This window comes from Artibeus jamaicensis, unplaced genomic scaffold, assembly GCF_021234435.1.
Source record: "Artibeus jamaicensis isolate MK-2021 breed Jamaican fruit bat unplaced genomic scaffold, CSHL_Jam_final contig_1998, whole genome shotgun sequence".
NCBI lineage: Eukaryota > Metazoa > Chordata > Mammalia > Chiroptera > Phyllostomidae > Artibeus > Artibeus jamaicensis.
The window spans coordinates 12,884,269-12,911,126 of record NW_026521407.1 but is presented as its reverse complement, the minus strand read 5'-3'; the positions used below and the strand labels follow the sequence as shown (position 1 = coordinate 12,911,126).

At 37.9% G+C, this 26,858-nt stretch overlaps 2 protein-coding genes across 3 annotated transcripts in view; both read left to right on the top strand.

Annotated features, from left to right (window-relative positions):
• DHX40 (DEAH-box helicase 40) overlaps window positions 1–8,164 on the top strand; it is a 35,689-nt gene extending 27,525 nt beyond the window's left edge. Inside the window, exons 13-18 of the mRNA XM_037163691.2 lie at window positions 1,073–1,187; window positions 1,702–1,810; window positions 2,480–2,574; window positions 5,313–5,382; window positions 5,637–5,865; window positions 6,884–8,164. Coding sequence (XP_037019586.1) covers window positions 1,073–1,187; window positions 1,702–1,810; window positions 2,480–2,574; window positions 5,313–5,382; window positions 5,637–5,865; window positions 6,884–7,023 — 758 coding nt within the window. The 3' untranslated portion in view covers window positions 7,024–8,164. The remainder of the gene's footprint in view (window positions 1–1,072; window positions 1,188–1,701; window positions 1,811–2,479; window positions 2,575–5,312; window positions 5,383–5,636; window positions 5,866–6,883) is intronic.
• Window positions 8,165–17,393: 9,229 nt separating this feature from the next.
• CLTC (clathrin heavy chain) overlaps window positions 17,394–26,858 on the top strand; it is a 61,505-nt gene continuing 52,040 nt past the window's right edge. For both annotated transcript variants that reach the window (XM_037163575.2, XM_053655091.1), the window contains exon 1: window positions 17,394–17,653. In XM_037163575.2, coding sequence (XP_037019470.1) covers window positions 17,612–17,653 — 42 coding nt within the window. In that variant the 5' untranslated portion in view covers window positions 17,394–17,611. The remainder of the gene's footprint in view (window positions 17,654–26,858) is intronic.

Genomic DNA, 26,858 nt, shown 5'->3' with positions numbered 1-26,858 from the left:
TGAGCATGTGACTTGTTGGCTCTTGTTACATCCAAAGTGTGTATTGATTGGCTTTCCAGCTGCTTCTAAGTGCATTTATTTATTTTTTTAAAATATTTTATTTATTTATTCTTAGAGAGGGGGAAGGAATGGAGAAAAACAGCGATGTGTGGTAGAACCATCAATTGGTTGCTTCTTGCATGCACCCTTACTAGGGACTGAGCCTGCAACCCAGGCAGGTGCCCTGACTGGGAAAAGAACTTCATCCCACTTTGTGGGATGACACCGACCGACTCAGCCACACTGGTCAGGGTTACAGTATAGCTGTTTTTGAGAATGAACAATTCTATCTATACTGACATGAAGTTGCTCTTAAATAAATAAAGGAAGTTTCAGAACATGTATACCCTATTTATGTTAAAATAAATTATTGTATATGTGTCCTTATGTATACATAGAAAATATCTTGGAGGACATACACTAAATAACTAACAGTGGTGCCCTGGCTGGTGTGGCTCAGTGCATGAGTACTGGCCTGTGAACCAAAGGGTTGCCGGTTCGATTCCTGGTTAGGGCACATGCCTGGGTTGTGGGCCAGGTCCCCAGTAGGGGGCGTATGAGATGCAACCACACATTGATGTTTCTCTTCCTCTCTTTCTCCTCCACTTCTTCTTTCTCTAAAAATTAAGTCTTTTAAAAAAATAAATAATTAACAATGTTGAACCTGAGGATTGGTTTATGGGTAATGTGACAAAGTGGAGAACATTGAATTTTTATGTAATTTCTTTACTCTGAGCAGAGTTTACTCTTATGATAAACATGAATTAAAAATAAATATTAAATATTATTGTGAAGGCAAATGGGTTGGGAGAAGTAATGTTTGTATTCTTATAAAATCTCTGAAGCGTGGTTACAAGAGGAAAAGAAGTCATGGGAGTAATTAGGGTCCCCCCCCCAAAAAAGAAAGTTAATATAGTTCCACCTTATTCTACCCCAGAGGGTGAGAGAAATTTTAATGAGCTTGAGTAAACAAAGTGAGTGTAGGCATTTGATGTAAAGTAGAACTAAGTTGCCTCTGCAACTGTCGTTTTAGTCGATCCTGAGTACCAGAAGGAAGCAGAGCAGAGACATCGAGAATTGGCAGCTAAAGCTGGAGGATTTAATGACTTTGCAACGTTAGCTGTCATTTTTGACCAGTGCAAATCAAGGTACGTGAGTTGTGTGTACTGGAAATTGTCAGTTTGAAATATAGCTCCAATATGTAGTTATTGTGTGACTTTAGACAATTAGGTTTGGTGGGGATGATACAGACCTTAAGGTATTTTTGTGAACATTAATGGGGTTTATTTATGTCAGGTGACTGTTACCTAGTAGGCATTTATTATATAATAGTTCTTTCTTTTCTCCCTAAACGTTTCCGGAAAATGACCTTAGAGAATTTGGGTTTTATATAGGTACTTAGATGAGAAAATGATTTGATATTTTGTTAAAGCACATGTGCATAAAAATCCATTTACAAATAATTTTTTAATTCACTCAGAGGCACCCATATTAATTTTTTTTTTTTTCAAATTCCTTGAAGTGCTTTTTCAGTAATAGGACAGGTCTCATAAAAGAGCTGCTGGTTGCTTTTTATTTTCTAGTTTTGTAACAGAAATGAGGATGTTAGACTCTTCCACTTGTAGGAGATATTTGCAGGACACCAGTATTTTTGTCTTACAGTGGAGCTCCAGCGTCCTGGTGCCAAAAACACTGGATTCATTGGAGGTGCTTATTTTCCGCGTTTCGTGTTGAAGCTCAACTTCGAGAACTAATCAGGAAGCTTAAACAGGTAATTGCTATAATGGGTTTTTTTCTTGAATAGCATTTGGGCAAGATCCTCTGAGTACCCAGACCATATGAATTACGAAATGTTTTGTCTGGCTTGTAGTCACAAGTGCCATTCCTAACCCTGTGTGAGCACCAAGCATAGTAATCTCTTACCCTTCCAGGAGGTCCTTTACCTGGCCTGGGGTAGTCTCTTCACATCCATATGCTAATCATACTCGGCTGAATACAGATCTCTCTGTGTATGCAGTTCTCTTCTCTCCTGGACTCCTGTGAACTCTAGTCATTTTGGTCTCCCTGGGCTCTCAGCTCATTCTTTGTAACTCAGAGAGTTCTCTCAATTCAACTTGGGTTTTACCTTCTCTGCACCTTGATCCAAAAATCTCTTTCAAGGCTGAGTAAGCTGGGGCAGTTGTGGGTTTTTCTTCATTTATTTCCTTTATTGACTTATTTCCTAAAGGTCATTATCCCTTATTGCTTGATGTCCATATAATATTTTGAAAATCATTATAAGTTTTGTCAATTTTTTGTTGTTTCAAGCAGAAGGGTAAATCTGGTCCCTCTTACTCCATATTGGCCAGACACAGAATCTTTTAGAAATGTGGACTTTTCAAAATAAAAGAATGTTTTAAACTGTTGTGTGAGATTTACCACTGTATATATATTTCTATAGCAAAGTGATTTCCCAAGAGAGACCTTTGAGGGCCCTAAACATGAAGTACTGCGAAGATGTCTTTGTGCAGGCTATTTCAAAAATGTAGCTCGAAGGTAAGGAATATGAGCTTGAGAGATAGATAAATAATTGACTATAATATTAAACTATGTAATATTATTGATTGGTGGTTTGGTTACAGCTCTTTGGCTATGATGACATCTATTACAGGGACCCCTTTCGTAATTGTGACTCGTGCAGGCCTCAGAGTGGGATATTGCAGCTCAGGTGGGATAAGAGGGGAGTCTGAAGGACAGCTTTCCAGCCCGGGTGTCAGTATCTACATTGAGTGACAAGGCTTGTCTTGCAGCAGAGTGGCTCCATGTGGAATGGGAAGGCCTAAAGGTTGAGGATGGCATCCCTGAAGGGTAGGCTGGTGTGAGTGTCAGGGCTTGAGCACGGTGGAGAAAGCAGCACCCACATGGAAGTTGTTCGGTATTGAGGGTCAAAGTGAAGAGGGCATCTGTGCAAGAAAAGGGGTAACAGTGTTGGTGATAGAGATTCATTATATACAGAGGAATTGATCACATAGCTAATATATTAAAGATAATAGTGAAGGGAGTTGGAAATACTGAAAGGGAGAACACAAGAATGAGCTCTGTGGTGTTGGGTTAGAACATTAGGGAGTTATTGTGAATTTATGTTTTTAAATAATTAGATGGAAGGATAGATGGATGTGGAAATAAAAACATGTTACTGAGTATGTATATATAAAACATTATGTGTATAGGCGTTTATATATATATATATATATACACACACATACACTAACTCTGAGATGGACTGGGAACAATGATAATGCCCATATCTTGACTTGGAAAAATCATCTGCTACATGAAGGACTCACAGTTCTTTGGAGAAATAGGGCTGGGAAAGTACCAGATGAACCCAGAACATCTCATTTTGCCAGCAAGCAGAGAAGTGATCAGTGAAAGTTGTGGCCATGTCAGTTGAATAGGCTCCAGCCGATCAAATATGGGACATTTTGAACATCAGAATAAATGATAGAAATGGAGTATATAACCCACTGAATAAAATATGAAGCCATGTGTCTGTACTCATATAAATTAGTAACTCAGTGAATTAAAAGTTTAATGACAAATGGAGTTATTTACATAGTGGAGCATATCTTTATAAATTTTTTAAAATTGAATTTTAAAAATTTAGTGGTGTGACATTGGTTAATAAAATTATATAGGTTTCAGCCCCGGCCAGTGTGGCTCAGTTGGTTGGAGCATCATCCTGTAACTAAAAAGTTGCAGGTTCAATTCCCAGTCCTCACATTTATAGGAAGCAGCTGATCTATGCTTCTCTCTTGCATTGATATTTCTCTCTCTCCCTTCCTTTCTCTCTCTCTCAAAGCAGTGAAAAAATATACTTGGGAGAGGATAAAAATTATATGGGTTTCAGGTGTACAATTCTATAATACATTATCTTTATATTGTGTGTTCCCTGAGCCCCTTCCATTACCATTTATTCCCCCTATAAAATTCTTGTTAATTACAAAGGGAAAAGTATCTTCTCAGTGGAAAAGCCAGGCTGATGCTATCTAAATCAAACAATCGAAGTGAACATTAACAGTTATGAAACAAATCAAAGTCATGTTTTTGCTGATAGCATACAATGAAAACACAACATCACTTCTGTGATATTCCTGCCAAAGATGCATAACATGAATCTAATTATCCCGAAACAGACAAACTCACATTGACGGACATACTACAATGTAATTAGCCTATGATCTTTAAAGGTGTCAGGATCATGGAAGAAAGAAAGACTGGGGAACTAGTCCAGAATGAAGGAAACTAAGGGGACATGAAAAATGAAAAGTAAAGGCAATACATGATTTTCGAACTAGACCTTTACTAGGACATTTGACAAAACTGATATTTTACTAACAGTAATCCTTAAAGTTAGTAATATATCAGTTTTAATTCCCTGGTTTCATTGGATGATTATAGTTATATAGAAGAATGTCCTTGATTATAGGAAATGTACACTCAGATACTTGGGAATGATGGGGCCTAAGGTTGGCAACTAACTCTCAAATGGCTCAAGTAAAAAATATTTTTGTGCTGTATATATATACTGTACTGTACAGATATATAAACAAATAACACTGTCTGATCTGTGTTATAATAGGAAAATATATAAAGTACCATAGGAAATCGATTGTGGTCACAATTGAACTACGGCTATTATTTTGACAAGTTTTTTGGAATCATATTTGTGTAGGGAAGTATAGAAGAGGGTAAGAATTTGAAATTAAGAACATGACTTAGAAAAATTCATGAAATGTTCTAATTGTCAGATTTTAGAGTAGTAAAAATCATTAATACCTTTGGAAAAAAGATAGAATATAAATAACACTGTGTCGAAGTCAGAGGACCTATGATTGGGGCTTTTACCACACATTAGCTCTGACCTTAAGACGCTAGCCGATTATTTTGAAATTTTACTTTTGACCTTGAAGTGCCTAGCTCTCAAAACTCATAGGTTGTTTTGAGCCTTTAGTATGAAAGTATTTTGGAAACTTTAAAGCACAAATACAGTGTTGTTAATATTATTACTTACTCACCACAAGTGTTTATACTTAAATAAATGACTGTTTAAGTTGTATCATTAGTTTGAGATGAATTGGTAGAGAAGTTATAGTGACAGTTGAAGAAATTTAAACCTCTGTTTATAGTGCTCTTTGTAGCAGAGCATATTATAATTACTTATTGTTTGACTTAGTGCTGTACTTCTTTGTTTTACTGTTACTGTGTTTATCCTTTGGTTTTCTGGCTTTTAGATCTGTTGGGAGAACATTTTGCACAATGGATGGGCGTGGAAGCCCAGTTCACATTCATCCTTCCTCAGCAGTAAGTACCTTATTTTTAATAAAGAAGAGAAATTTGTAACAGTATAGGAACAAGTAATATCCAAATGTGTTCTACTTTTTGCTTTGAGGTTAAATTTATTATATAGGTTGTAAAGGTACTGAGTTGGTCTGTACCTCCTGTTTGAAGCATATAGGGAATGATTCAGACAAGTTTAGGCTAATAGTATTCGGATGATCTAGTGTGGAATAAAGCATTTTATTGAGTTATCATCCTTAAATGAATTCTTTATTTAGCTTCATGAACAGGAAACCAAACTTGAATGGATCATTTTCCATGAGGTATTAGTTACCACCAAAGTCTACGCAAGAATTGTGTGTCCAATTCGTTATGAATGGGTGAGAGACTTGTTACCCAAGTTACATGAATTTAATGCACACGATTTGAGCAGTGTGGCCCGACGTGAAGCAAGAGAAGATGCAAGGAGGAGATGGACAAATAAGGAAAATGTAAAACATCTAAAAGGTGAGTGTCTCACTTGTTCTAGTGCTATAAATCCAGGAAGCATATGTGTCCAAATTCTCATGTAATTACAGAGATACTCTTATAGGGTTTAGATTCTGGCTCTGTTCATTCAGAAAGCAAAGACTTAATCATGAGTCTGAGACTTAGTATTTTTGACTTCCTTCTTCCCTTCCAGTTAATCTTGTTTTTCTTCATTCCTCTATCCCAAATTATTAACAAAAACATGTACTGAGCTTTGACCGTATGCTAAAACCTTGCATTACCCCATTGCATTTTCACAGTAACCTTACAAGGTAAGTACATATCCCTACTTCATCTGTGAAGGAGTACCTAGCAGTGTACAGTAATTTGCTGAGAATCCCATAGCTCCTAACTGGTGAATCTGGATTCTAAATCCAAAAATTGATCCTGTCACCTATATTGTTAATTATTATGGCATATTGCTTCCCAGTAATACTTTACTATTTTGATTTGGTTTATAAAATTTTAAAATTTTGTAAATTATTATCTCAGAACTTCTTTTTTTTTTCCCATCAACTGTTAAGTCCCTAATTGGGAGGCATAAACAGATGTGGTACTAAACTATAGGACAGAAAGCTTAATTCTTAGCTCACACACACAAAAAGCTTTTCATTTCACTAAAACTTTCTGAGGCTAATTGATGGAGCAGACTATATTATCCTTATTTAACATCACCGAGAAATGGAATGGTGAGGAATTTTGCCCACGATGAGAGAGGAGTCTTTTATGAGAGAGGAGTCTTTTAGTGACATTAGACACTAGGTGTTTTGTTGTCATGTACAACTGCAGTGTAAAGGCCTGAATGGGGCAGTTTTTCTGGCTACTCGGGTCTCCATGCTCTTATTTTTTAACCATAGACTACATTGTTTCCTTTGAAAGGGCAGAATTTAATTTCATCTCGTCAAAACATTGAAAATCAGGGCATCTCTTTCTCTTAACAGTTCTCATAGTGAATCTCAGAACTAAAGTTTTCCTTGATAATTTGTGATGTTTTCAGATGGGATATCAAAAGAAGTCCTAAAGAAAATGCAAAGGAGAAATGACGATAAATCCATATCAGATGCACGTGCTCGTTTCCTTGAGAGAAAGCAGCAGAAGTCCCAGGATCACAGTGACACGTTGAAGGAAACAGGCTAAGCAGTGAACCCTCCGATTCAGGAAGTAGGAAAAGCAGCCAAGAAATGTGCTTCTACTTGCCATTTATGTAAGACAGCACTACCAAGAGGAGGTGGTCAGCAGCTGTTTCTAGCATAGGAGCTGAAAGCACATCAAAGCTCATAAATACCAATGAATGGAATTTTCAGAGAAAAGATTGGGTTGCCATAGTCATAGGCAATGAATGATATATGAAACCAATGAAAGATAATACATGTGATATTTTTCTCACTTCAATTTTGCTGGCCTTAACTGGTATCAAATGCTGTCACTGAGATATTTTCAAAGAACATTGAATTTTATGTAATCAGCCTGTATTCCATTTGCATTAAAGTATTAAAAATTATTTTCCTTAAATCTCTTTAAGGCCTTCGTGTTGCTATTAGAATAGTATTACATCAGGTTATCAGGTATGTGAGCATTTCCTTCAGAAGGCTGAACATAAGAGGTTTTTTACTCAGCAATACTTAGATGTCTGTTTAATCACTAAAGAGCTTTATAGATATTTAGAAAAAAGACAATTAGTAAATAAGAAAATTGCCTATGGCAAGATTCTTTGTTGAATTACTATTAATCCTTAAATTGATTTTTCTGGGATTATACAAATTCCTTTTTATATAAAAGTATATTGTTTAAAACAGTAGCTATAGCCATTAACCAAAGGACAGATGATATATATATATATATATATGTTCTTTTTGTAGCTGTCCCTACATACTTGTGTGAGCACCACGTATGTAGGTGTGACAGTGTTTCAAACAGCCCTTCCGCCTGGCCTACTCTCTTGCCTCCAGCTGCTTGGGCAGGTCCGTTTAAACACCTGTGATGCCGATCTTGAGAGGGGGTTTCAAAGCAGCCAACATTACATCACCTGTGTTTCGAAGTGTAACCTTGAGGCTAACTAGTATCACACTCAGGCCACATTCAGTACTTGTCCACTCTGTTGTTCACTGCCTTGTATTCTAGTTATGTATTTGTCTTTCTCCCCCACTAGATTTATATGCTCCTTGTGGGCAGGGACAGTGTCTTCTTCATTGTTGTATCCTTCACGGCACCTAGCACAGTGCTCTGCACATGGTAGTCACTCAGTGTTTGTTAAATAAAGCTATTGGTGTATTTAAAATTCAAATGGCCATGTGTTTTTAGATTTTTTGTAAAAACTAAGCATCTGTTTTTTTAAAGGTAACTAACACTTTTGCAGTTATTGCCTTTGCCATCTAAATAGTTTTCTGTTCAATATTAGAAACCTGAAGTCTTACTGAAAAATCAAATGAGGATCCAAATCCATGTGTTTGTTCTTGAAGGAGGGTGAGTGGTGATGGTTCCTCTGAGCATTGTTAATTTGTTCATTTTAACCTTCTGAGCTCTAGACACCGTTTTTGTACATTTGTCTTACCAGTTTCTCTCCTTAGGTGTATGTATCAGAGCCTTCCTTAGTTGTGGTGGTGTGTATGCAGATTCTTGGAATGAAAGCTCTTTTATGAAGCACGCAATCTAAATGTATAGTCCATACTCCACAGTTTCATTAGTTCTCCTGATAATGTCCTCTATAGTGTTCTCCTCAGTTCTTAGTAAGAATCATGTATTATATTTAATCCCTTTTAATCTGGAAAAGGTCCTTAGTCTTTCTTTGTCTTGTACATTTAACATTTTGACATTTTAAAAAATAACACAGGTTAGTTATTTTATAAATATTCTCAATTTGTTTCTCTTAAGACATCAAATCTGGAGGCACGTGGTATTTGCCCCTTACTGATACTAATTTTGATTACTTGGGTATGGTGTTTTTTGGTTTTTCAGTCTAGTTATTCTTACAAGTAATTTGGGGGGAGGGATTCTTTGAAATTATGTGAAGTAGCCTATTCCTCATATATTATCTCCCTCTGGATTTATCATCAACTGATGATTCTTGCTTGAATCAGTTTCATTCTTATGATTGCAAAATGGTGATTTTTCCTAATTCTTTCCTATATTTATTTGTTGTTATATTGTAAGGAAGAGCTTTCCTTGAAGAACTTCCGGTAAACAGATGGGTGCTAGGAAGAGCATAGATCAAGACAGAATCAGAAAGCCCAGGAGGTATTTGTGAGAGATGGCAGGCAGTCTAGTGTATTTGGTGTATGGAGTTTATGTAGGAGAGTGATAGGCTGAAAATCTTTGTCGAGGACAGATGCTGGAGGCTTTGAAAGCCACACTATGGAATTTGGCCTTTATTTGGTATCATACCTGCATTTACTGGAGGGGAATGGCATCATCACAGCTTTAGGGTATAATCATGGCAGTGGGGTCCATAAGACAAATTTATGTCCATTGAGGGGCCTGTGAGAGCAGCAGTGTGAGAGGAATAGTGCTGGATCTAGTTAAGAAGATGGAGGAGCCTTGGAGGAAAGGTGGTAGCTTTGAAAAAGTTTGTTCTTAGAAGAATGGGGATTCACCTTTAAATTACTAAATGAAATGAAACAAAGAAACAAATGAAGACAAATGTTATCAGAAAACTGGGCAAAGGACCTGGTCAGTCATTTCATAAAAGAAGAAATGTGAGTGGTCAATTAGTAAGATACTGAATCTTAGTAATTAGGGAAATGCAGTTGAAGATAACAGTGGGATACCATTCTTTTCCATCAATTGTCAACAATTAATAGGCCCGAAAAGTGTTGACATAGAATAAATTGTTTCAACTTTAGAGAACGTTTTTGGCAATATCTAGTTGCCAAAAGTTGAAGATGTGTATAACCTAGGACCCAGCAATCCCCCCTTAGATTTATAGCCCATGGACTCAGATTGTATAAAATACTCTTCCTCATAAAATGTGACTCCTACAGATTCAGCATCAATTGATGATTTATATTAAATATATAAAATCTTAAATAAAGCACTCATAAAGTGTATGCCATTGTTTCTAATATTAAAATAATTGAAAACAATGCATATAGCTATCAATAGGGAAATGGTTGAATAAATAATGGTGCATTCTTCTGGTCAAATTCTTTAGTGCAGTGACAGTGATTTTGGAGACTCCTGATGGCTGTTGCTGAAGTGCTCTCTGTATTTCTGTCCGCAGCACAGTAACGTGCCTGTCGTACTGCAGCCTTGCCTTCCTCAAAAACAGGTCTGTCTTTTAACAATAGACCAAAAGAGGTGCCTCATCATTACGCTAATTTACGTATTTAGATATTCAACCCTTTTCTTATATTCAAATTAAATAAATAAGCAGGAAATAAAATTAGCCTATTTTAATTTGATAAGGCCAGATAGTAAATATTTTAGACTTTTGGGCCATACAGTCATTGTTGCAATTACCCTGCTGTTATAGTATAAAAGCAGTCATGGGTAACATGTAAACAAATGGATATGTCTGTATTCTAATAAAACTTACTTATGGACAATGAAATTTTAATATAATTTTCACATCAGGAAATAATCTTTTGATTTCATTTTTTTCACTCTAATCTAGGGAAGCAACTTTTCACTTACATATTCTAATTAAAATTATTTCATGTGAAAGAAAAGATTTTTTTTTCACTTTTCAATTTACAAGAAAAGATCTTAATTTCGTGAAAGGAACTTTTCTGGTTTTTACTTTTTTCTTCATAGCAGAGCTGATGGGATTGAGCATAATGTAAATCACTAAATTAAAATATTAATCTTTATTTTAAAGATTCTCAAAGTAATCTATTGCTTGTTAGCTGTTTCAATAACCTTAAAATGGGAACAATACAAAACTCACTTGTGAAGCTGTTGAAAATTTTTCAAAGAAAAGAATCACATTACTTGTTCAGATAAAAATCTCCCTGTTTCTTAACCTGATTTTACTTGGTCCTCGGCTAAAACATAGAAAATGTGATGAGTTAACCCAAAGTATAAGCTTACACCCGATTTGGTGGTTTTTTTTTTGTATGTACTGGTATTTACAACTGATTGTTGTGCTAACTCCAGGTGTAATTAGCCTAGACTTCAAAGTAAATAGGTGGTACTGTCAAAAAATGTAATAGCTTAAGAAGCAGGGTAACTAGATTTCAAACTGAGGTTTCAAGAAAAAGTAGGACTGGGACTACAACACAAAAGACAATTTGGTTGGTTGGAGGAAGGAGTCAACAGTGGAAAGAAGTGTGTCACTTTGAGAAGGGCTTTTTGGAAGGGTTTTGTAGTTTCTAGCCGTAACTTGGGTTAACACTATGTAGGTCAAATAGAGAATGATTTGAGTGCCACTCATTCTTGCAGATAGAATAGGAAAGTTGGCTTGGCCTGGGGTTTTCCTTTTCCAGTGTGCAGCACCTAGAGACTGGCATTGTGTGCTTATCTGCTACTCTGTGTATGACAGTTGGCTTGCTTTCTTTCTTTTTTAAATTTTATTTATTTATTTTTAGAGAGAGGGGAAGGGAAGGAGAAAGAGGAGAGATATACTATCAATGTGTGGTTGCCTGTCAGGTGCCCCCTATTGGGGACCTGGCTGCAACCCAGACACATGCCCCAGACTGGAAATGGAACCAGCGACCCTTTGGTTCTCAGGCAGGCACTCAATCCACTGAGCCACATCAGCCAGGTACAATAGTTCCCTTTCAAGAAATGAAATTTTGAAGCCCTCCTCAACGTGGATGTGATCTCATGTATCTGATCTGATGGTTAGCTAGATAGTCTAGAAAATGTAGAGATGGTAAAGGACTGTCTTTATTAGGTGTTATTTTCACTCTGTGGAAAGCTTTATATTTGAGTGGCTGGTATATCTAACCTGAGGAGACCCTTTCATGGCTTTTGGTGCTAACAGGTTTGGCTCAGAAACAAAAAGCAAAATTTAAGTCAATAAATATGAGGTAGGCTCATACAAACGCTACCTATTTTTCATTACTGGAGTGTTATGGAATGAATAGTAGTTGTATAGTTGTATACTGTACAACATTAAAGTCACACTTATTTGGAATATGAGCAACCAGGAAAAAGAAATAACCAGGTTTTTGGTTTGTTTTACATAATCTGCTTTTATCAGTCATGACACATTGAGGTAAGCCACTTTAAAAAGAGAAATTTCTAGTGTGTCCTAAATTTGATACATATTTAGATCAGACTACACTTGCAGATACACAAAAGCTTCACAGTGATGAACTTCAGGGCTTGTTAAGATTAAGAATTGCTTTCCCCATAAAGAACATTTTTTAAAAAAGCTTATTCAAAAGATTTTAATTTTTCATTGTACGTATTGACAGTGTTTATTCTGTTGCTAATATTTAGTTGTCTCTAAACTTGGTTGTGTGAGGAAGCACGGCGTCTCCACCTATGCCTCCATCTTGGTGGAAGTCCCGAAAAGTGTTTATTGACCAAGTAAATTAGATTATACTTTCTTGAAACTTTGTTTTTATTGAGTTAACCAAAATTCTTCACCGAATTTTAGTGCTTAGCCATTCTGTTTTGTTTTTTTTTTTTAAACTTTTTTAAAAAAATATTTTATTTATTTACCTTTAGAGGGGAAGGAAAGGAGAGAGGGAAAGAAACATCAATGTATGGTTGCCTTTTGTGCGTCCCCTGCTGGGAACTGGCCTGCAGGGAACTGGTCTGCAACCCAGGCATGTGCCCTGACTGGGAATCGAACCGCGATTGTCTGGTTCGCAGGCCCGTAGCCATTCTGTTTTGAGGGAGTTCCCTACTGTAACAAGTCTGCATGTGTGCACTGCTGCTGGTAGAACTGTCCCTGAAATGTGACGGAATTGTAAGACTACTGAAAGAACATGTTCGTGGGTCATGCCTTGGATTGGAGACAGTAATAATTCTAGGAAGGGAAAAGGGACTTCTATATATTTAGAGAAGAGAAAAAATAGCCCGTAACAACTATTTCTATACCCTGATCCTCTCATTACCCCTTCATTCTGTAGAATCTCTCAACGCTGTTTTTGATTTTGTGTTTTGGATGTGAAAGGGATGTTGTGATGGGGCATCTGACTCCCGACTAATCAGCGGGGCTATAACTTCTGGATTTTTTCTGTCCACAATGCCATGTGTGTCACTATATTTGAACTGACTTTCCTGAGATGACTTTTTAAGGTAATGTTATGAGCCACTTCATTCCTCTGCTGGGATCTGATTTAATCTTTAGAAAACATGGGAGGGAGGGGACTATATAATATAATTAGACTCCAGATTGTATTCCCACAGGCTGTTCACTGGGAACATGCTCAGTCGTAACACAATAAAGATTCACTAGATCTTACAGCCATCCATGATACATCATAAAACTTGTCCATGTAAATTAGATATAGGACAAGCCCAAGTGAATGATTATTAAGTTTAGGTCCATATTCTAAAAAAAGGCTATGAATTTTTTTTCTTGCCTTGTATTTATTTTTAATAGTTTTTTATTGTATTTTTTCCATTACTATTTATCCTCCTTATACACTCTTCCATCTCCACCCACCACTCCCCCCCCAGTTGCCACACTCTTGTGAGTTCTAGTTTTTTTTTTTGCTTAATCCCTCCATCCCTCACCCCACTCCTGGCACAGCTGACAGCCTGTTTTCTATCCATCAGTCTGTCTCTGTTTTGCTTATTAGTTCAGTTGGAGCATTAGAGTCCACCTATGAGTTGAAATCAGAGAATTTGTCTTCCTCTGACTGGCTTTTTTCACTTAGCATAAGGTTGTGCTACTCCTTGGGTGAGCAACACAAGGCACCTAGAATCAGTGCCTTGTACAGGCCCCAAATAAAGTGGGCACTATCGTGTTGACTAATACCTGAGCCACTTACTGGGTGTTTGATGTGTGCTGCTCTTTAATTCTGCTGGGATTCTTCCCAGTGGCTCTAAGCTGCTGTTTAAATGTCAAAACCACTTATCTTACTTGGGTGATGCCACATTATATCCTGTTTGGTTTCATTAAAATTTGAGTTTTAAATATTTGGTAGGTACAGTGGGTTAGGGTTAAAGTCAGCTTTAATAGTAATCTCAGTGTTTGAGAACTGCCTTTGCTTTTTGGCTTTTGCATTGCAGCTAATTTAGGTTGTTTTTAAAAGGTCAAGTTAAAGGCAGGGCCTTGATTCTGGGGTTGCTTGAAGATGAACAGAGGAATCTTGTACAATGAAGTTTTTCTGAGGTGTCACTATTGTTGGAGATATATGTATCATTGTTACTGGTATAAAATGTAACATAGGCCTGGCTGGTGTAGCTCAGTGGATTGAGTGCCAGCCTGCGAAGCAAAGGAGTGTGGTTTAATTCCCAGTCAGGGCACATGCCTGGGTTGCAGGCCAGTTCCCAGCAGGGGACGCACAAGAAGCAACCAACCATACATTGATATTTCTCTCCTTCCCTTCCCCTCTAAAGATAAATAAATAAAATCCTTAAAAAAATATAACATAGGGGTACAATAAAGTTTTCTCCTATAGGGTTTGAGAAACTGGCACTCCTCAAAATAGCATGCAACCCACACTAATGACCCTACTATTGAACATTCTGAAGCTAAAAAAAAATAGTTTCAAATTGAACGAACTTCACCATTTACTTAATAAAAATGGCTACTTTAATAGCATATTTTCTGAAACCAAAAGCCAGGATGATGATACATTTCTAGTAGTAGTTTACTATTTATTTATGTATTTATTTGAGAGAGAGAGGGAGAGAAACACTGATTTGTTGTTCCACTTTATTTATGCATTCGTTGGTAGCTTGTTGTATGTGCCCTGACCAGAGACCGAACATGCAACCTTGGTGTATCAGATGATGCTCTAACCAACTGAGCTACCTGGCCATGGTAGGCTTATAAAAAGACTTTATCATGGGGTGGGGGGACCCCACAGCATTTGTTTCTGATTTATTATGTTATCTTCTTCTCCTTTTGTTTTAAAATAATACCTTAAAGTCATTCAGTTACTGCTCAGGTTAACAGTGATTCGGCCTCTGGGGCTTCTAAACCAAGAACTGATGCTGTTCCCCCCACACCATTAGCAAGAAGAGCATACTACCATAAACACCTCTTTTATTACTTCAGCCAAAATTATTGCTTTTTAAAAGCCACAGGTTTTTTTTAAAATTTTTATCATCTGGTCTGGACCAACTTTTTTGTCTTAAAAAATTGATTGATTTGAAGGATACACTTCAGAATGAGCTGGTATATTGTGATCTCTTCTCTCCAAATGATTTCTGAAAACAATGTATTCATTACATTTCTGTGTAACACAGCAAGTTACTTTAACACAACCTCAGCACACTTTTGGTTAGATATTCCACACTAAATATTCAAGCTAAAATCAATTGCTCTAGAGATTCTAAATGAAATTACAGGTCTGTATGAAAACAAGTACCGTATTTTTCAGACCATAAGATGCATCTACGGTTTGGAGGAGGAAAATAGGGCAAAAAATTTTTGAAGCAAAAAATGTTGTAAAATACTTAACATAATATTTCACAGAACTCAACAGCAGCATTAACAACCATTATTCCTCCCAAATTGGGGCGGGGGAGTTCGTCTTATAGTTCAAAAAATACATTATTGTAAAGAAAATTTCTGTGGCTCATTCATGATATAACTCTTATACTCCAGAATCTGAGATTGGAAATGTTAATTAAGCTAGTACTTTTACTGTAATAAAACAGTAACTTCTTTTGATTTTTAATTCAGATTTTGTCTACTTCCAGAAAGGTTTGAAAGCAGCTATTAAACTTGATATTAGAAAGGTCATTTTAAATGTTTCAAAATACACAGTATCTTCACCAATTTAGCTTAATAAAACTAGGATGAAATTTTGCCAAACATAAATATTCACTCCTACGATATGGTGGTACAGCTTTTCTTTGTGGAACATTCTGTCTTTGTTTTCTTAACTGCAAAGATTCTTCTCTCATCCCGAGTATGTGAGGTATGTTTTGGGAAAAACATGAAAAGCAATTTAAATGATTAAGCAAACTTCTCTAGGCAAAACTGCTTAACAGACAAAATTACTCTACACCTAATAGGGTTTTACATGTAGCTGGAAAGGACACTAAAAATAATCACTGTATATTTTGAGTTTTTCCTCGAGACCTTTCTACTTTTGGAAAAATAATCACATCTCATGAAGGTGAGAGGCACAGAACTTAATGCTATATTTTATTGTATTTGTGCTATTATGTCATACTACATCTTCTAATTTAGCAAGAAAGTATCGGGAAGGTTAATAGATAATGATTGGTACCTTCATGCTCTTAAAAGGCACAACAGACACTCTAGCTTTTCAATATTTACATGCCCAAACTTAATTCACAACTGTGCAGGTGGTCCCGCCAATGGTTAGTCCTTTTGTCCAAGAGTGTACGTTAGTCACACCAAGGAAGAACCTTAAGGTTTTACAAAACACCCTTAACCTTTTACCTAAATCTTTGAGATTTACTACTTGATGTGAGCCCCCATCCCAAATCCTCCTGCTACAATTTTGGTTCAATTCTATAGCGTATCTGATACTCAACTCCTTTAACACCAGACAAATTTATAATTAAGATAGACCGACATACATATCATCCCCCAAAATGTCCGCAAGAAACGTTTAAGAAAAGCTATCACAAGGCCAGCGTGAGATATCTCAGAAATGGCTTACACTGCCCCGTGAGACGATTATTTAAGTAACACCCGAAGAGACTGATAGTTCTAGTTAGAACCCAAGCGTCAGCTCTCCAACCGTCACAAGGGCGTTCGTAAGGGCACGGAGGATTTTAAACCCCAATTCATTCCCCCTCCCGACGATGTAAGAAAACACCCACTATATGAAACTAGGCGGGGGAGGAGTGCTGCAGCCAGCTGCTAGGAGAGCGCTCTGCAGGGAGGCCGTTTCCCTGAGTCACAGAGAGGGCGGGAGGTTGCGCCCATCTGCCCACGCCAGGTCCTCTTCCTAAGGGCCTCAGTTTAAATAAGCAGGGCCCACATGGGAAGGGAGTACCACCGCCATCCCTCAAGGCAGCCCAATAGCCACCGCAATCCTGGGAGGCTCCACGTTTCCCTAAAACTCGTTCTGCATTCTGGCAGCACTCCGCCGACCTTCCTGACCAGCATCACGTGCACCCGGAAGTACGCGGGTGGGACCTAAAGCGCCCACGGAAGTGGCGTAGTCTACCCCTAGTCGCATGATGTGGCAAAATGCAAAAAAAAAAAAAAAAAAAGGGGGGGGGAGGGAAAAGCAGGAGGCTGGGGAAAGTGATGAGTCCAAAAAAGTAGTCCCTTCGCTTTCTCTGATTACCCTCGCAGCAATAAGCGAAGCTTTGAACGCGCTGCGCCCCGAATTCCTGCGCCCGTCGTGCCGCGGCACTCCGTGGAGGGGTACATAAGACGGAGAGGGGTGAGGTGTCTTGGGCGGAGTTCTGTCGTCGGGATCCCTCCGCAGGGCTCAGCCGTTTCCGGAGTCTGCGCTGCGCCCGGTTCCGCCATTGCGGCTCTACCGGACCCTGGAGCCTCCGCCCCCGACCCGAGCTCTTTCGTCTGCCTGCCAGTTTCCTGCGTCCCCGGAGAGTATCCTGCCGAGCCCAGCCTACCCGCTCCCTTTTCTCCTCCTCTCCCTAGGAGAGCCCGGGCAGCCACTGCCCCGCAGCCCCAGTGACAGGAGGAGACCATACCCCCGACAGCGCCATGGCCCAGATTCTGCCAATTCGTTTTCAGGAGCATCTCCAGGTGCGGCTCGGCCAGGGCTAGTGAGGGCTGTAGAGAGGGTGGTAAGAAGGAAAAGGCTGTAGTCTGGGCCCAAGCAAAGAGCAGGATCGGAGGTGGGGGGGTATTGGTGTCTGGAGTATGTGGTGGATGGCGGCGCTATCTTGGAAAGCTTAAATGGTTAAATGGTGTGGGGTTTGGGTGGAAAGGACGAGAGTCGGGGTGCAAAGGGCAGCGGGGCCAGCCCAGGGTTCCAGGGCCTTTTTGTCTTTTCTTACAAGGTTGCAAGAACTGCGCATACTAACCCCCCCCACCCCACCCCAGTTTTATTCAGTTCATTCATTTTGGTAGGTCGAGGGGGGGGGGATTCTCCCGCGTTTCTTCCGCGTTTCTTCCGGAGCAAGGATCTCATCGCCTAGGCCATTGTAGGGCTGTCACCTCCCATTGCTCTTCTGTTCCCTTTCTCCACTCGTGTCTGCATCCAGGAGTTGTGGGGCGGGTGGGTTGGGGAGGAGCAACCTTTTTTCCCCCTCCTTTTGCGGCTCTCAACTGAGAAAAACGCCTCTTTCCCCGGGTGGGGGGGGGGGCGGGGGACGCCAGTGGCTTGCCTCTTGCCTTTCCCGAGGCAGTAGGATCAAGTCACTGAAGAAACCGAGGGAGGATAGAATAGGGGAAACGTATTTCTCAGGGCGGTGTCACTCTCAGAGTGCTGTGGGGTCAAGGTCCCCAGTAGAACTCGCTTATTTTCCTCTTTCTTGATTTCTTTGGGATGATGTGGTTCTTATCCCCTCCTTAGTTCTAGAAGGTAGGAAAGAGTTATTCAGAGATTTATCTTGGGGTTTGCTGGAGTTTAGCAGTTGTGGGCGTGAGTACCTCCCTTCCTCAAGATTGCCTGGAATTGAACGGAGCCCTGGGGATAGAGCACACCTGTTCTGAGATACGCTACAAGGTTATTTGGTTTGTAATTGGTTTCCTTTTAGTAGGTTCTAGAATTTTTCCCCGTGGTGCATTGTCCTGTAGGCAATGTACTGTCTTACCTGGCATCATGCCATGGAGGGCCCAGACAGGTGATCGTTGGAGGGCTTGACTGAATTAAGTCTTTCCTGATCTTCTGATCTTTTTGTTCACCAGTCTTGGTTTCACTTTGGCTGAAATAATTTATTCATATTAATTTTCTTTATTCTCAAATATCCCTTAAAGAGGCCTGCCTCAGCTCAATCGTCTGAAAGGCTAATTTTATGATAAAAGATGCCATGGTTTGACATGACACTAATATTAATGACCTTTTGGACATTTTACCCCTGAAGATTAATTTTATTTACTTTATCTTATTGGTGTTAACCTGCATAAAGGATTCTCGTTAGTAAAAAGATTTACTATTCAGACTTTCAGTAACATAATATATTTTTTTACAGGTATTAATCACCTTTGCTTACATCATCAAGAAATTCTTTTTCTTTAAATCTTGAAATGTAATGAATATTTTTTACTCAAAATGAGTTAAGTAATGCTTTCTTCCCTCATCCATCTGTGGTTTTCAGATCATTCATCTGAAGTGGTGGAACACTTACAATAGGTTAAAAAAGGTTAAGGGACAAAAATAAATGCAGAAGTTATTTATGCTTAATCCAAAGTTTTATTTACTATGGTTACTTCTGTTAAAGTGTGGTGTAAATAGATGTGGGATGTTAGGAGAAGAATGTCCTTGGGTGTGGAGGAAAACACAGGCTTCTCACAATACCGTGCATCTAATGCATAATCTTTCTGCAGGCAGGTGTTTGTAAAATCGTTCACAAGAAGCAGGTACAATTGCTGTTTGTAAGGCAGAGGTAAAACACTAGTAAATCTCATATCTTGACTAGTGGTGGTTTGGGCAATAGCTTTTCATTTCTGTTAAAGAGGAAATAAGAATTGCTAAATAATCCCAAAAATTGGAATCCAACCTTGTCACTAATTGAAGACACTTAATATGGGTCTGACTTCTGAGGGATTCAGAATTTCTGCAGATACTTGAGTGAAACCATTTTCTCCTCAAATAATTTGAAGAGTTGAGTGTAAAGCAGCTTTCCAATTACGCTTGAAGAATTCAGTCATCCATATTTTGGAGTAATGTGCCGTACCTGAACTTAAGCTTGCTATTGTGACTGTATGCTCCAGCTCAGTGATTTTCACCTACAAGAATTTTAAAAATATGCAATATCTATTTTGTCAGGGGCACTGACCTTGTTTCCTTTAGCTTATCATAGAAAAAAATGACAGCAGCCAGTGCAACAGTAGCAGTCCAGATCAGCGAAAATGATATTTTTGGGTGTGCTGTAGAATTTTAGTAATTAGTTTGTGTGTCATGAGATGAAAAGTGTTGAAAATTGCTGCTGCAATTGGTAATGACTAATTGTGCAAAGCCCCAGTTGCCAACCTTTTCCAATATATCTCCTCAATTTTTATCTCCTGTTTTAAAAATTAAGAGGGATTATTTTAATTGGCATTTTAGGTCTTGGACCTCTGAGTCCCTGACAGTTAGCTAAGAAGCAGGAAACACCCTGAATACTTAGGAGAAAAATTAGGAACAAGAATTGAGGAACTTGAATGTAGAGTTAGCTTGTGAAAGCTTTGGAAGGTGAACTGTATATGAATTAATTTTTATAACGTGTAATTACTATGGCCAGCTGAAGGATCTGTCATTGGGGTTTGGGACTGAGTATACAGCAAATGAATATTAATAGTTTAAGTTATGAAGTTTTTTTGTTTTGTTTTGTTTTTCGTTTTTTTCTTTTTTAGGATGTTTAGGTTGATAGGAGTCAACAGATGAATGCTTACTTGAGCAAGACGTTAAAGAGTTGCAGATTCTGGAGGAAAAATCCTAGGCTATACTTATAAAATGTTGCCTGCAATTCTCAGTTCTTGGCACATTAAGGGCTGTATCTTTATGCCAATTGATACATTCTCCTGTATCCCAGGTTCCTTGGGTCTGCAATAAAAAAATCCCACCCTGTTCTTTTCCCCTTAATCCATAAATGGGTCTGGGATTGTGTTGTGAGTTGAATGGTAGGAGTTCCTGCTATGGTTTTGGTTTGCAGAGAGAAAGCCATGCTAAGTATGGCTGGGTTATGCTATATGCTTACCTGTACTGCCTGAGAGAGGCACCTGCCTAGAATTATGCTGCGGTCTACCCTGGGAATAGCTTCCAGGTTTAAGATGTATCAGGTTTTTCAGAATTTTCCTAATGGTCAATTTACTCAGATTAAGGGGGTGTGGCTAATTCTAGTGACCTGCTTTTATTCCTAGGAAATAATTTAAGACATGGAACTGTGTGTGTATGTCTGTGTATGTGGAACCTCAGTCATGTTCATTTTAGTATGCAGTAAAACACCAAATACTGATTTCAGGAACCTCAGCCTATTGAATTATATTTCACAAGATGGTTTTTTGTTTTTTTTCTGTCACTGTTATCAATGTGGTTTTTGCTTTTTGAGGGTTACTGTCCATGGGTATTTTCTTCCATGATGAAAACTTGTACTAGCTACATAGGGATGTTGAACACTTGAAATGTGGTTAGTGTGACTGAGGAATGTTTTTACTTTTTTAGTTCTTTTAAACTAATTTAAATGTAAATAGCCACATGAGTCTGTCGACTGTGACATTGGACTGCACAATTAATTATAGGCCATACTGATGCGCTTTGTGAGAAAGAAGATTTATCTGACCACCCACATTTATTTGTTTAGAACATTTTGTTAGCTAAAATTAAAACATCGTTTGAAAGTGTTAGTTAGATACTGCCTCTTGGGGACGTGGTGATGATGAACAATGACTAATGAATGGAGGGAGCAGCAGACTTCTTGTGAGAGCCTGCTGTATCTTATTAATGTGGCTGGCTAGTTTCAGGTCTTCATTTAGTCCTCCAACATTTTTTTTTCCTAATTGTTAAAAATTGATTTTCAAGAGAGAAAGAAACATGGATTTGTTGTGTCATCTATTCATGCATTTATTGGTTGATCCTATATGTGCCCTGAACAGAGATCGAACCCGCAACCTTGGCGTATTAGGATGATGGTCTAACTGACTAAGCTACCCAGCCAGGGCTCCTGATGTCCTTCTTAAACAGTTGAAGAAAGTGAAACTCAAACACAGTGTCAGAATGGGATTTGAACATAGGTTTACTGACACAAACTATTTCAAAAAAGAATGGTTGGCCTTAAGAGAAGTTATACAGTATTCTAGTATCCCTTTTTTGGTTGGACTTTGTTCTAAGAAGTGATTTCTATACTGGTTTAAAATGTGTCTAATGATATGGTATAGTAGACAGAATGGGGGCTTGGGGGTTGTCAAGACCAGTGCTGTCCAATAGAAAAATACTAAGACCCATATATGTCATTTTACATGTTTCATTGGCCATATGAAAAGTCAAAAACAGGTGAAAATAATTTTAGTATGTTCATGTAACTCAGTATACCCAAAATATTACAATTTCAACCTGTAGTCAGTATAACATTTTCAAATGAGATCTTTTACATTCATTTTTTGGGGAAGCCACTGAATTTTCAGAATCTGATGTGTGTTTTACACTTAGAGCACATCTTCGTTCCGACCCTGTTTTCATTGGAAATATTTTATATGTATTTTGCATTTATAAAATTTACAGTTGGAAAAGCAGATTTGTGAACCTAGGTTATTCCAAGCATGCTTAAGTTTTCCGTAAATAATTGACCATCAGTAACTTTAATTTAGATTTTAAAATAAATTCAGTCACAGTAACCACATTTCAAGTGCTCAGTACTACATATGGCTTATGAAATGTGGTTACAGTATTGGAGACTGCAGGTCAAGACTAACCTCTCCTTTCTTCTGTGTGAACTAGGCATAACTGCCTCACAGAGTTTCTGTAAAGGTCTGAGGTCACGTATGTGAAAAGTGTTCTGGTGTAGCACTTTCAGAGCCTTCATTGTTAGATATATAATTTGTGTTCTGTACATTTATTCAGGTATCTTGGAACCGGTGACTCAGTCTTTAATTTACACACCTAGATTTTTATGGTTCATAAATATTTGGTATATCTACCTAATATCTGAGTATTTATCATGTGTCAACAACTGTGTTAGCCTAGTAACAGAGCGGTGAACAAGACTGAGTGCAGCTTCCTACAGTCGTGTTTGCATTGATTAGTTGACAAAGGCTGTCCATGTACAGTTACCTAATGTTTGATATTGTGCAGAATTTAATACAGATATTAATGATACAAAACTGATCCTGCTCTGAAACTGTGTCCCCCAAAAAGAATGTTTTAACTCTTGTACTACATACCATGAGCACTCATTATGTACCATTGGTACATTTTTAATTGGTGTTTCTTGGTTAGAAATATGTGGGACACCTAACCATTATCTAATAAAATACCCACCAGCCAGGGGGTATTTTGTGGGATGTTAGTCAGGCTTTTGTTTTTGTTATATATGTCCTTCTATAAGATGGTAATGTTGAAGTAAATATTCTCATTTAGAGGGGAAATGAGTTCATTGCTGAGAGATACTTTAGTCCTATATATTTAAAATGAGACCATTTCTCTAAATCATTTACATGCATGCCACACACACAAAAAACTACTTCATAAATCAATTTGTAAATCATGGCAAAGTTTATAGCTCTCGGTAAACTACCTGTCTCCATCCCCACCAATTGTCTGTGGCTAATGCTCTTAACTCAGTGGGATGGCAGCAGGTTTGGAGCTGAATGTATTATGCAGAACCCATCTGTCAGACTTGGATTTTGTGTCTTTTGTATTATGAAAGACATGATTTCAGATATTTTGTCCTAGTTTAGTGGGAATAATATCCATCAAATCTTAATTGCCCTGAAATCCACAAGATCAGAATAAATAGCTGTTTACCTACTGTGTTCCAAGAACACTCTGAAATGTTTTATGTTTATGCTCTCATTTCAATAGCAAGATAGTCCTTTCAGGTAGGTAGAAAGAGAATTTGCAGGTGAGGAAACAAGTTCATAGCAGTCAGCTTGCAGAGTCACACAGCTAACAAGTGGGTTGTCAGACTAGTACTTGGTCTTTCCAGGGCTGTACCTCGCCTCCTTTGGTGAATGATCTGTGTAATTTGAACCACAAAGTACACCAGTTTGTTTATATACTGTGGTGTTCTTTGATTGTATACATTCTACTAGTAGTTTATTTTTAGGTCAGTAGTTTTTATGTTTGAAAAGTAAGGGCCAGTGAGCCCAATTTTGATATTTTTTAATGCCTTAAACAATTATTTAGATCATGTTTTTAAAGGGCTTTATTCCTGTTCCCACTAGAAAATTGTGCAGAATGATTGGGGTCAGATGATTTACTTGGAACCAGGATTATCTATATCCTGTTCATAAGGCTGAACTTCTTAAACTTCTCTGTAGATATTTCCTTGATGACAAGAGAATGAACATGTTCCAGCCACTTGTGAAAGCAGGAAACTTCTGCTTTCTATTTCACTGTATTATGCATTCTTTTGTGTTTATACTAATGTAAAAGTTGAATAGAACTATAGGAAGCTAATTGTGCTTAGGGAGGAGGAAAGTGGGAGTAGAACATGCTTGCTCAGTTTGACTAGCATAGCCATTGAGGGGAAATGATTACAAACTTGTAGGATTGTGCTTGGGAAGCAGAACATCCAAGTATTGTAATATTAGTACTTCCTGTTCTGAATCATTGGGTAAATAAGGACATTTCTTTAAGTTCTAATTAAGTAAATCAGATTTTAAAGCATATAGCTGAGAGAATAGGAAATGAGTCCATTAAAATCTTTTCATCACATTAAAATGTTTTAAATTTTGCAGTGTGCTGTTGTGGAAAATGTCTCAGATATTTAATCCAAGCTCTGTCTTTTTAGCTTTTCTCAACTACCTCATTTACTAAATTAAAGTAATTCATTCTGCACTGGAGGAGTGTCTCCCTTTATCCAGTTGAGTTGAACCTATGTGCCATGCTAAAGGAAAAAGCCACCACCTACCTAGTTATGGAAGTTTTATACCAGACTCTTTCCTCCTTCTCAATATCTAGTCCATTTCTGCAGTAGGGAAGGGAAGAACTCTCACACTGAGGGTCCTGGCATTGCAGTTTTTGATGACTCCCATCAATTGAAATTGTGGGAATCTTAATAGATGAAAAATTGGAATTGGGTTGTGAGTTGCTTTCATCTATTTCTGACCAGCTGCTCATCTAAGAAAGAGGGCTCAAAAACCACCAAGGGCCTGGCAGGGTAGCTCAGTTGGTTAGAACATTGTCCCTCTGTGTGCCAAGGTTGTGAGTTGTCTTTGGTCAGGGCACATACAAGAATCAACCAATGAATGCGTAAGTGAGTGGAACAACAAATTGATGATTTTCTCTTTCCCCCTTTCTCTCTCTAAAAATCAATAATGAAAATAATAGCCCACAAAGTGGACAGAGTAAAGCCAAAGACTATCTGTATACACTCACCTTGACAAAGAGATGACTTTGGATGGATCTCATTATTTGAAATTGTCTGGATTGGTAAGAGGTAAATTTAACACATCTGATAATTATTCCTCTCTGTATGGCCTCACAATTATAACTGTTGAATATTATAAGCAAACATTTTAAATATTCCTCAAAAAGCAATTCCTTAGGGGTATGTTCCTAGAGATCATAATCCAAGCAAATGGAAACAACTTCATAATATACAAGTAGAAATTCAAGGCATGTTATAAAATTCCCGTGGTTGCACCATAATGGATTAACAACAAAAACTTTCATGTAAAAAAATGCCTATGGAGAGTTTAAATAGAATGGTTTCTGAAAGGTGAAGAGTAGAAAAACATTTCAAAATTAATTTATAATTTTAAATATCTACATAAACTAAGTAAAGTGACTACTTGAAGTATATATTATGCGTATATAATTTCTAGGAGTTTATACTTTAATGGGACTAAAAGCCTTTTTAAATTGTGGTAAAATTCACATAACTTAAAACTAATCGTTTTAAAGTGAACAAATTATAGGGGTATTTGGTACATTCACAGTGTTGTACAACCATCACCTGTATCTAGTTCCAAAACTTTCTCATCTTCCCAAGAGGGAAACCCCGGAGCCATGAAGCAGTCCCTCCCTCCTCACTCCCTCTGACCCCTGACAACTGCTGATTTGCTTTCTCTCTGGATTTACCTGTTCCTGTAAATGAAGTCATACGATACATGTCTCTAACTTCTTTCACTAAGCATAATGTTTGAGCCTCAAACATTCATCCATGTTGTACTGTGTATCAGTACTCATTCCTTCATGGCTGAATAATACCTTGTGGAATGGATATAGCACATTTTATTCTTTCACCAGCTGATGGATATGTGGGTTCTCTCCACCTATTGGCTATTGTGAATAGTGCTGCAGTGAACACGAATGTACACGTTTTTGTTTGAATACCTGTTTTTCAATTCTTTTGGATATGTACCTAGGAGTGAAATTGCTGGGTCATAAGGTAATTGTATGTTTTAACTTTTTGAGGGACTGCCCAGTTACTTTTCATAGCAGCTGCATCATTTTATATCTCCATCAGCAATTTATGAGAGGTCCAATTATTTTAGCATCCTCTTCAACACTTGTCCAAAGGGTTTTTTGGGGGAGTTGGGGGAGCTGTTTGGAGAATAGACTATTTGGGAAATGAATACCCTATTTGGGTATATATGACATTTTTTAGTTCTCTTTGTTCTTTCCTAAGCTTAGTAGCCCTGCCTTTCCTTAAATTGTGTGTTCTACTTTAGATGCATTTGCATTTTTTGGAGATACCACATATATTTGGGCTAGGCACGCATGCCTGTAACTTCAAGGCCCTGTTGTAATTGCTGCATGCCTGTTAATGCAGTGAGTAGAAGAGAGCATATTTGCTGCAGAATTCTCTGTGTATTAATATAGTGTCTAGCACACACCAGCTGCTTTTGGTAATTGTTTAAATGTGTGATTATTGGAAAAAGTACTACAGAACTAGGAAGAGACTGGAGAAAATACTTTAAAAGTTTTTTTCCTCTATTAGAACTGGAAGAAAACTTTGAAAAACGGTTGGCATCATTTGTGGCATGCAAAAAACACTTGATAAAATATAAGCAGACCCATGAAGATAAAGGGGTGGAAGAACCGAGCATGTACAGAAACAGTTGATGCTGAAGGAAGTGAGAAGCAGAATTGCCCATGTGGAAATCTGTGATGTGAAAGATTAACTTGATTTTTTTTTTAAGA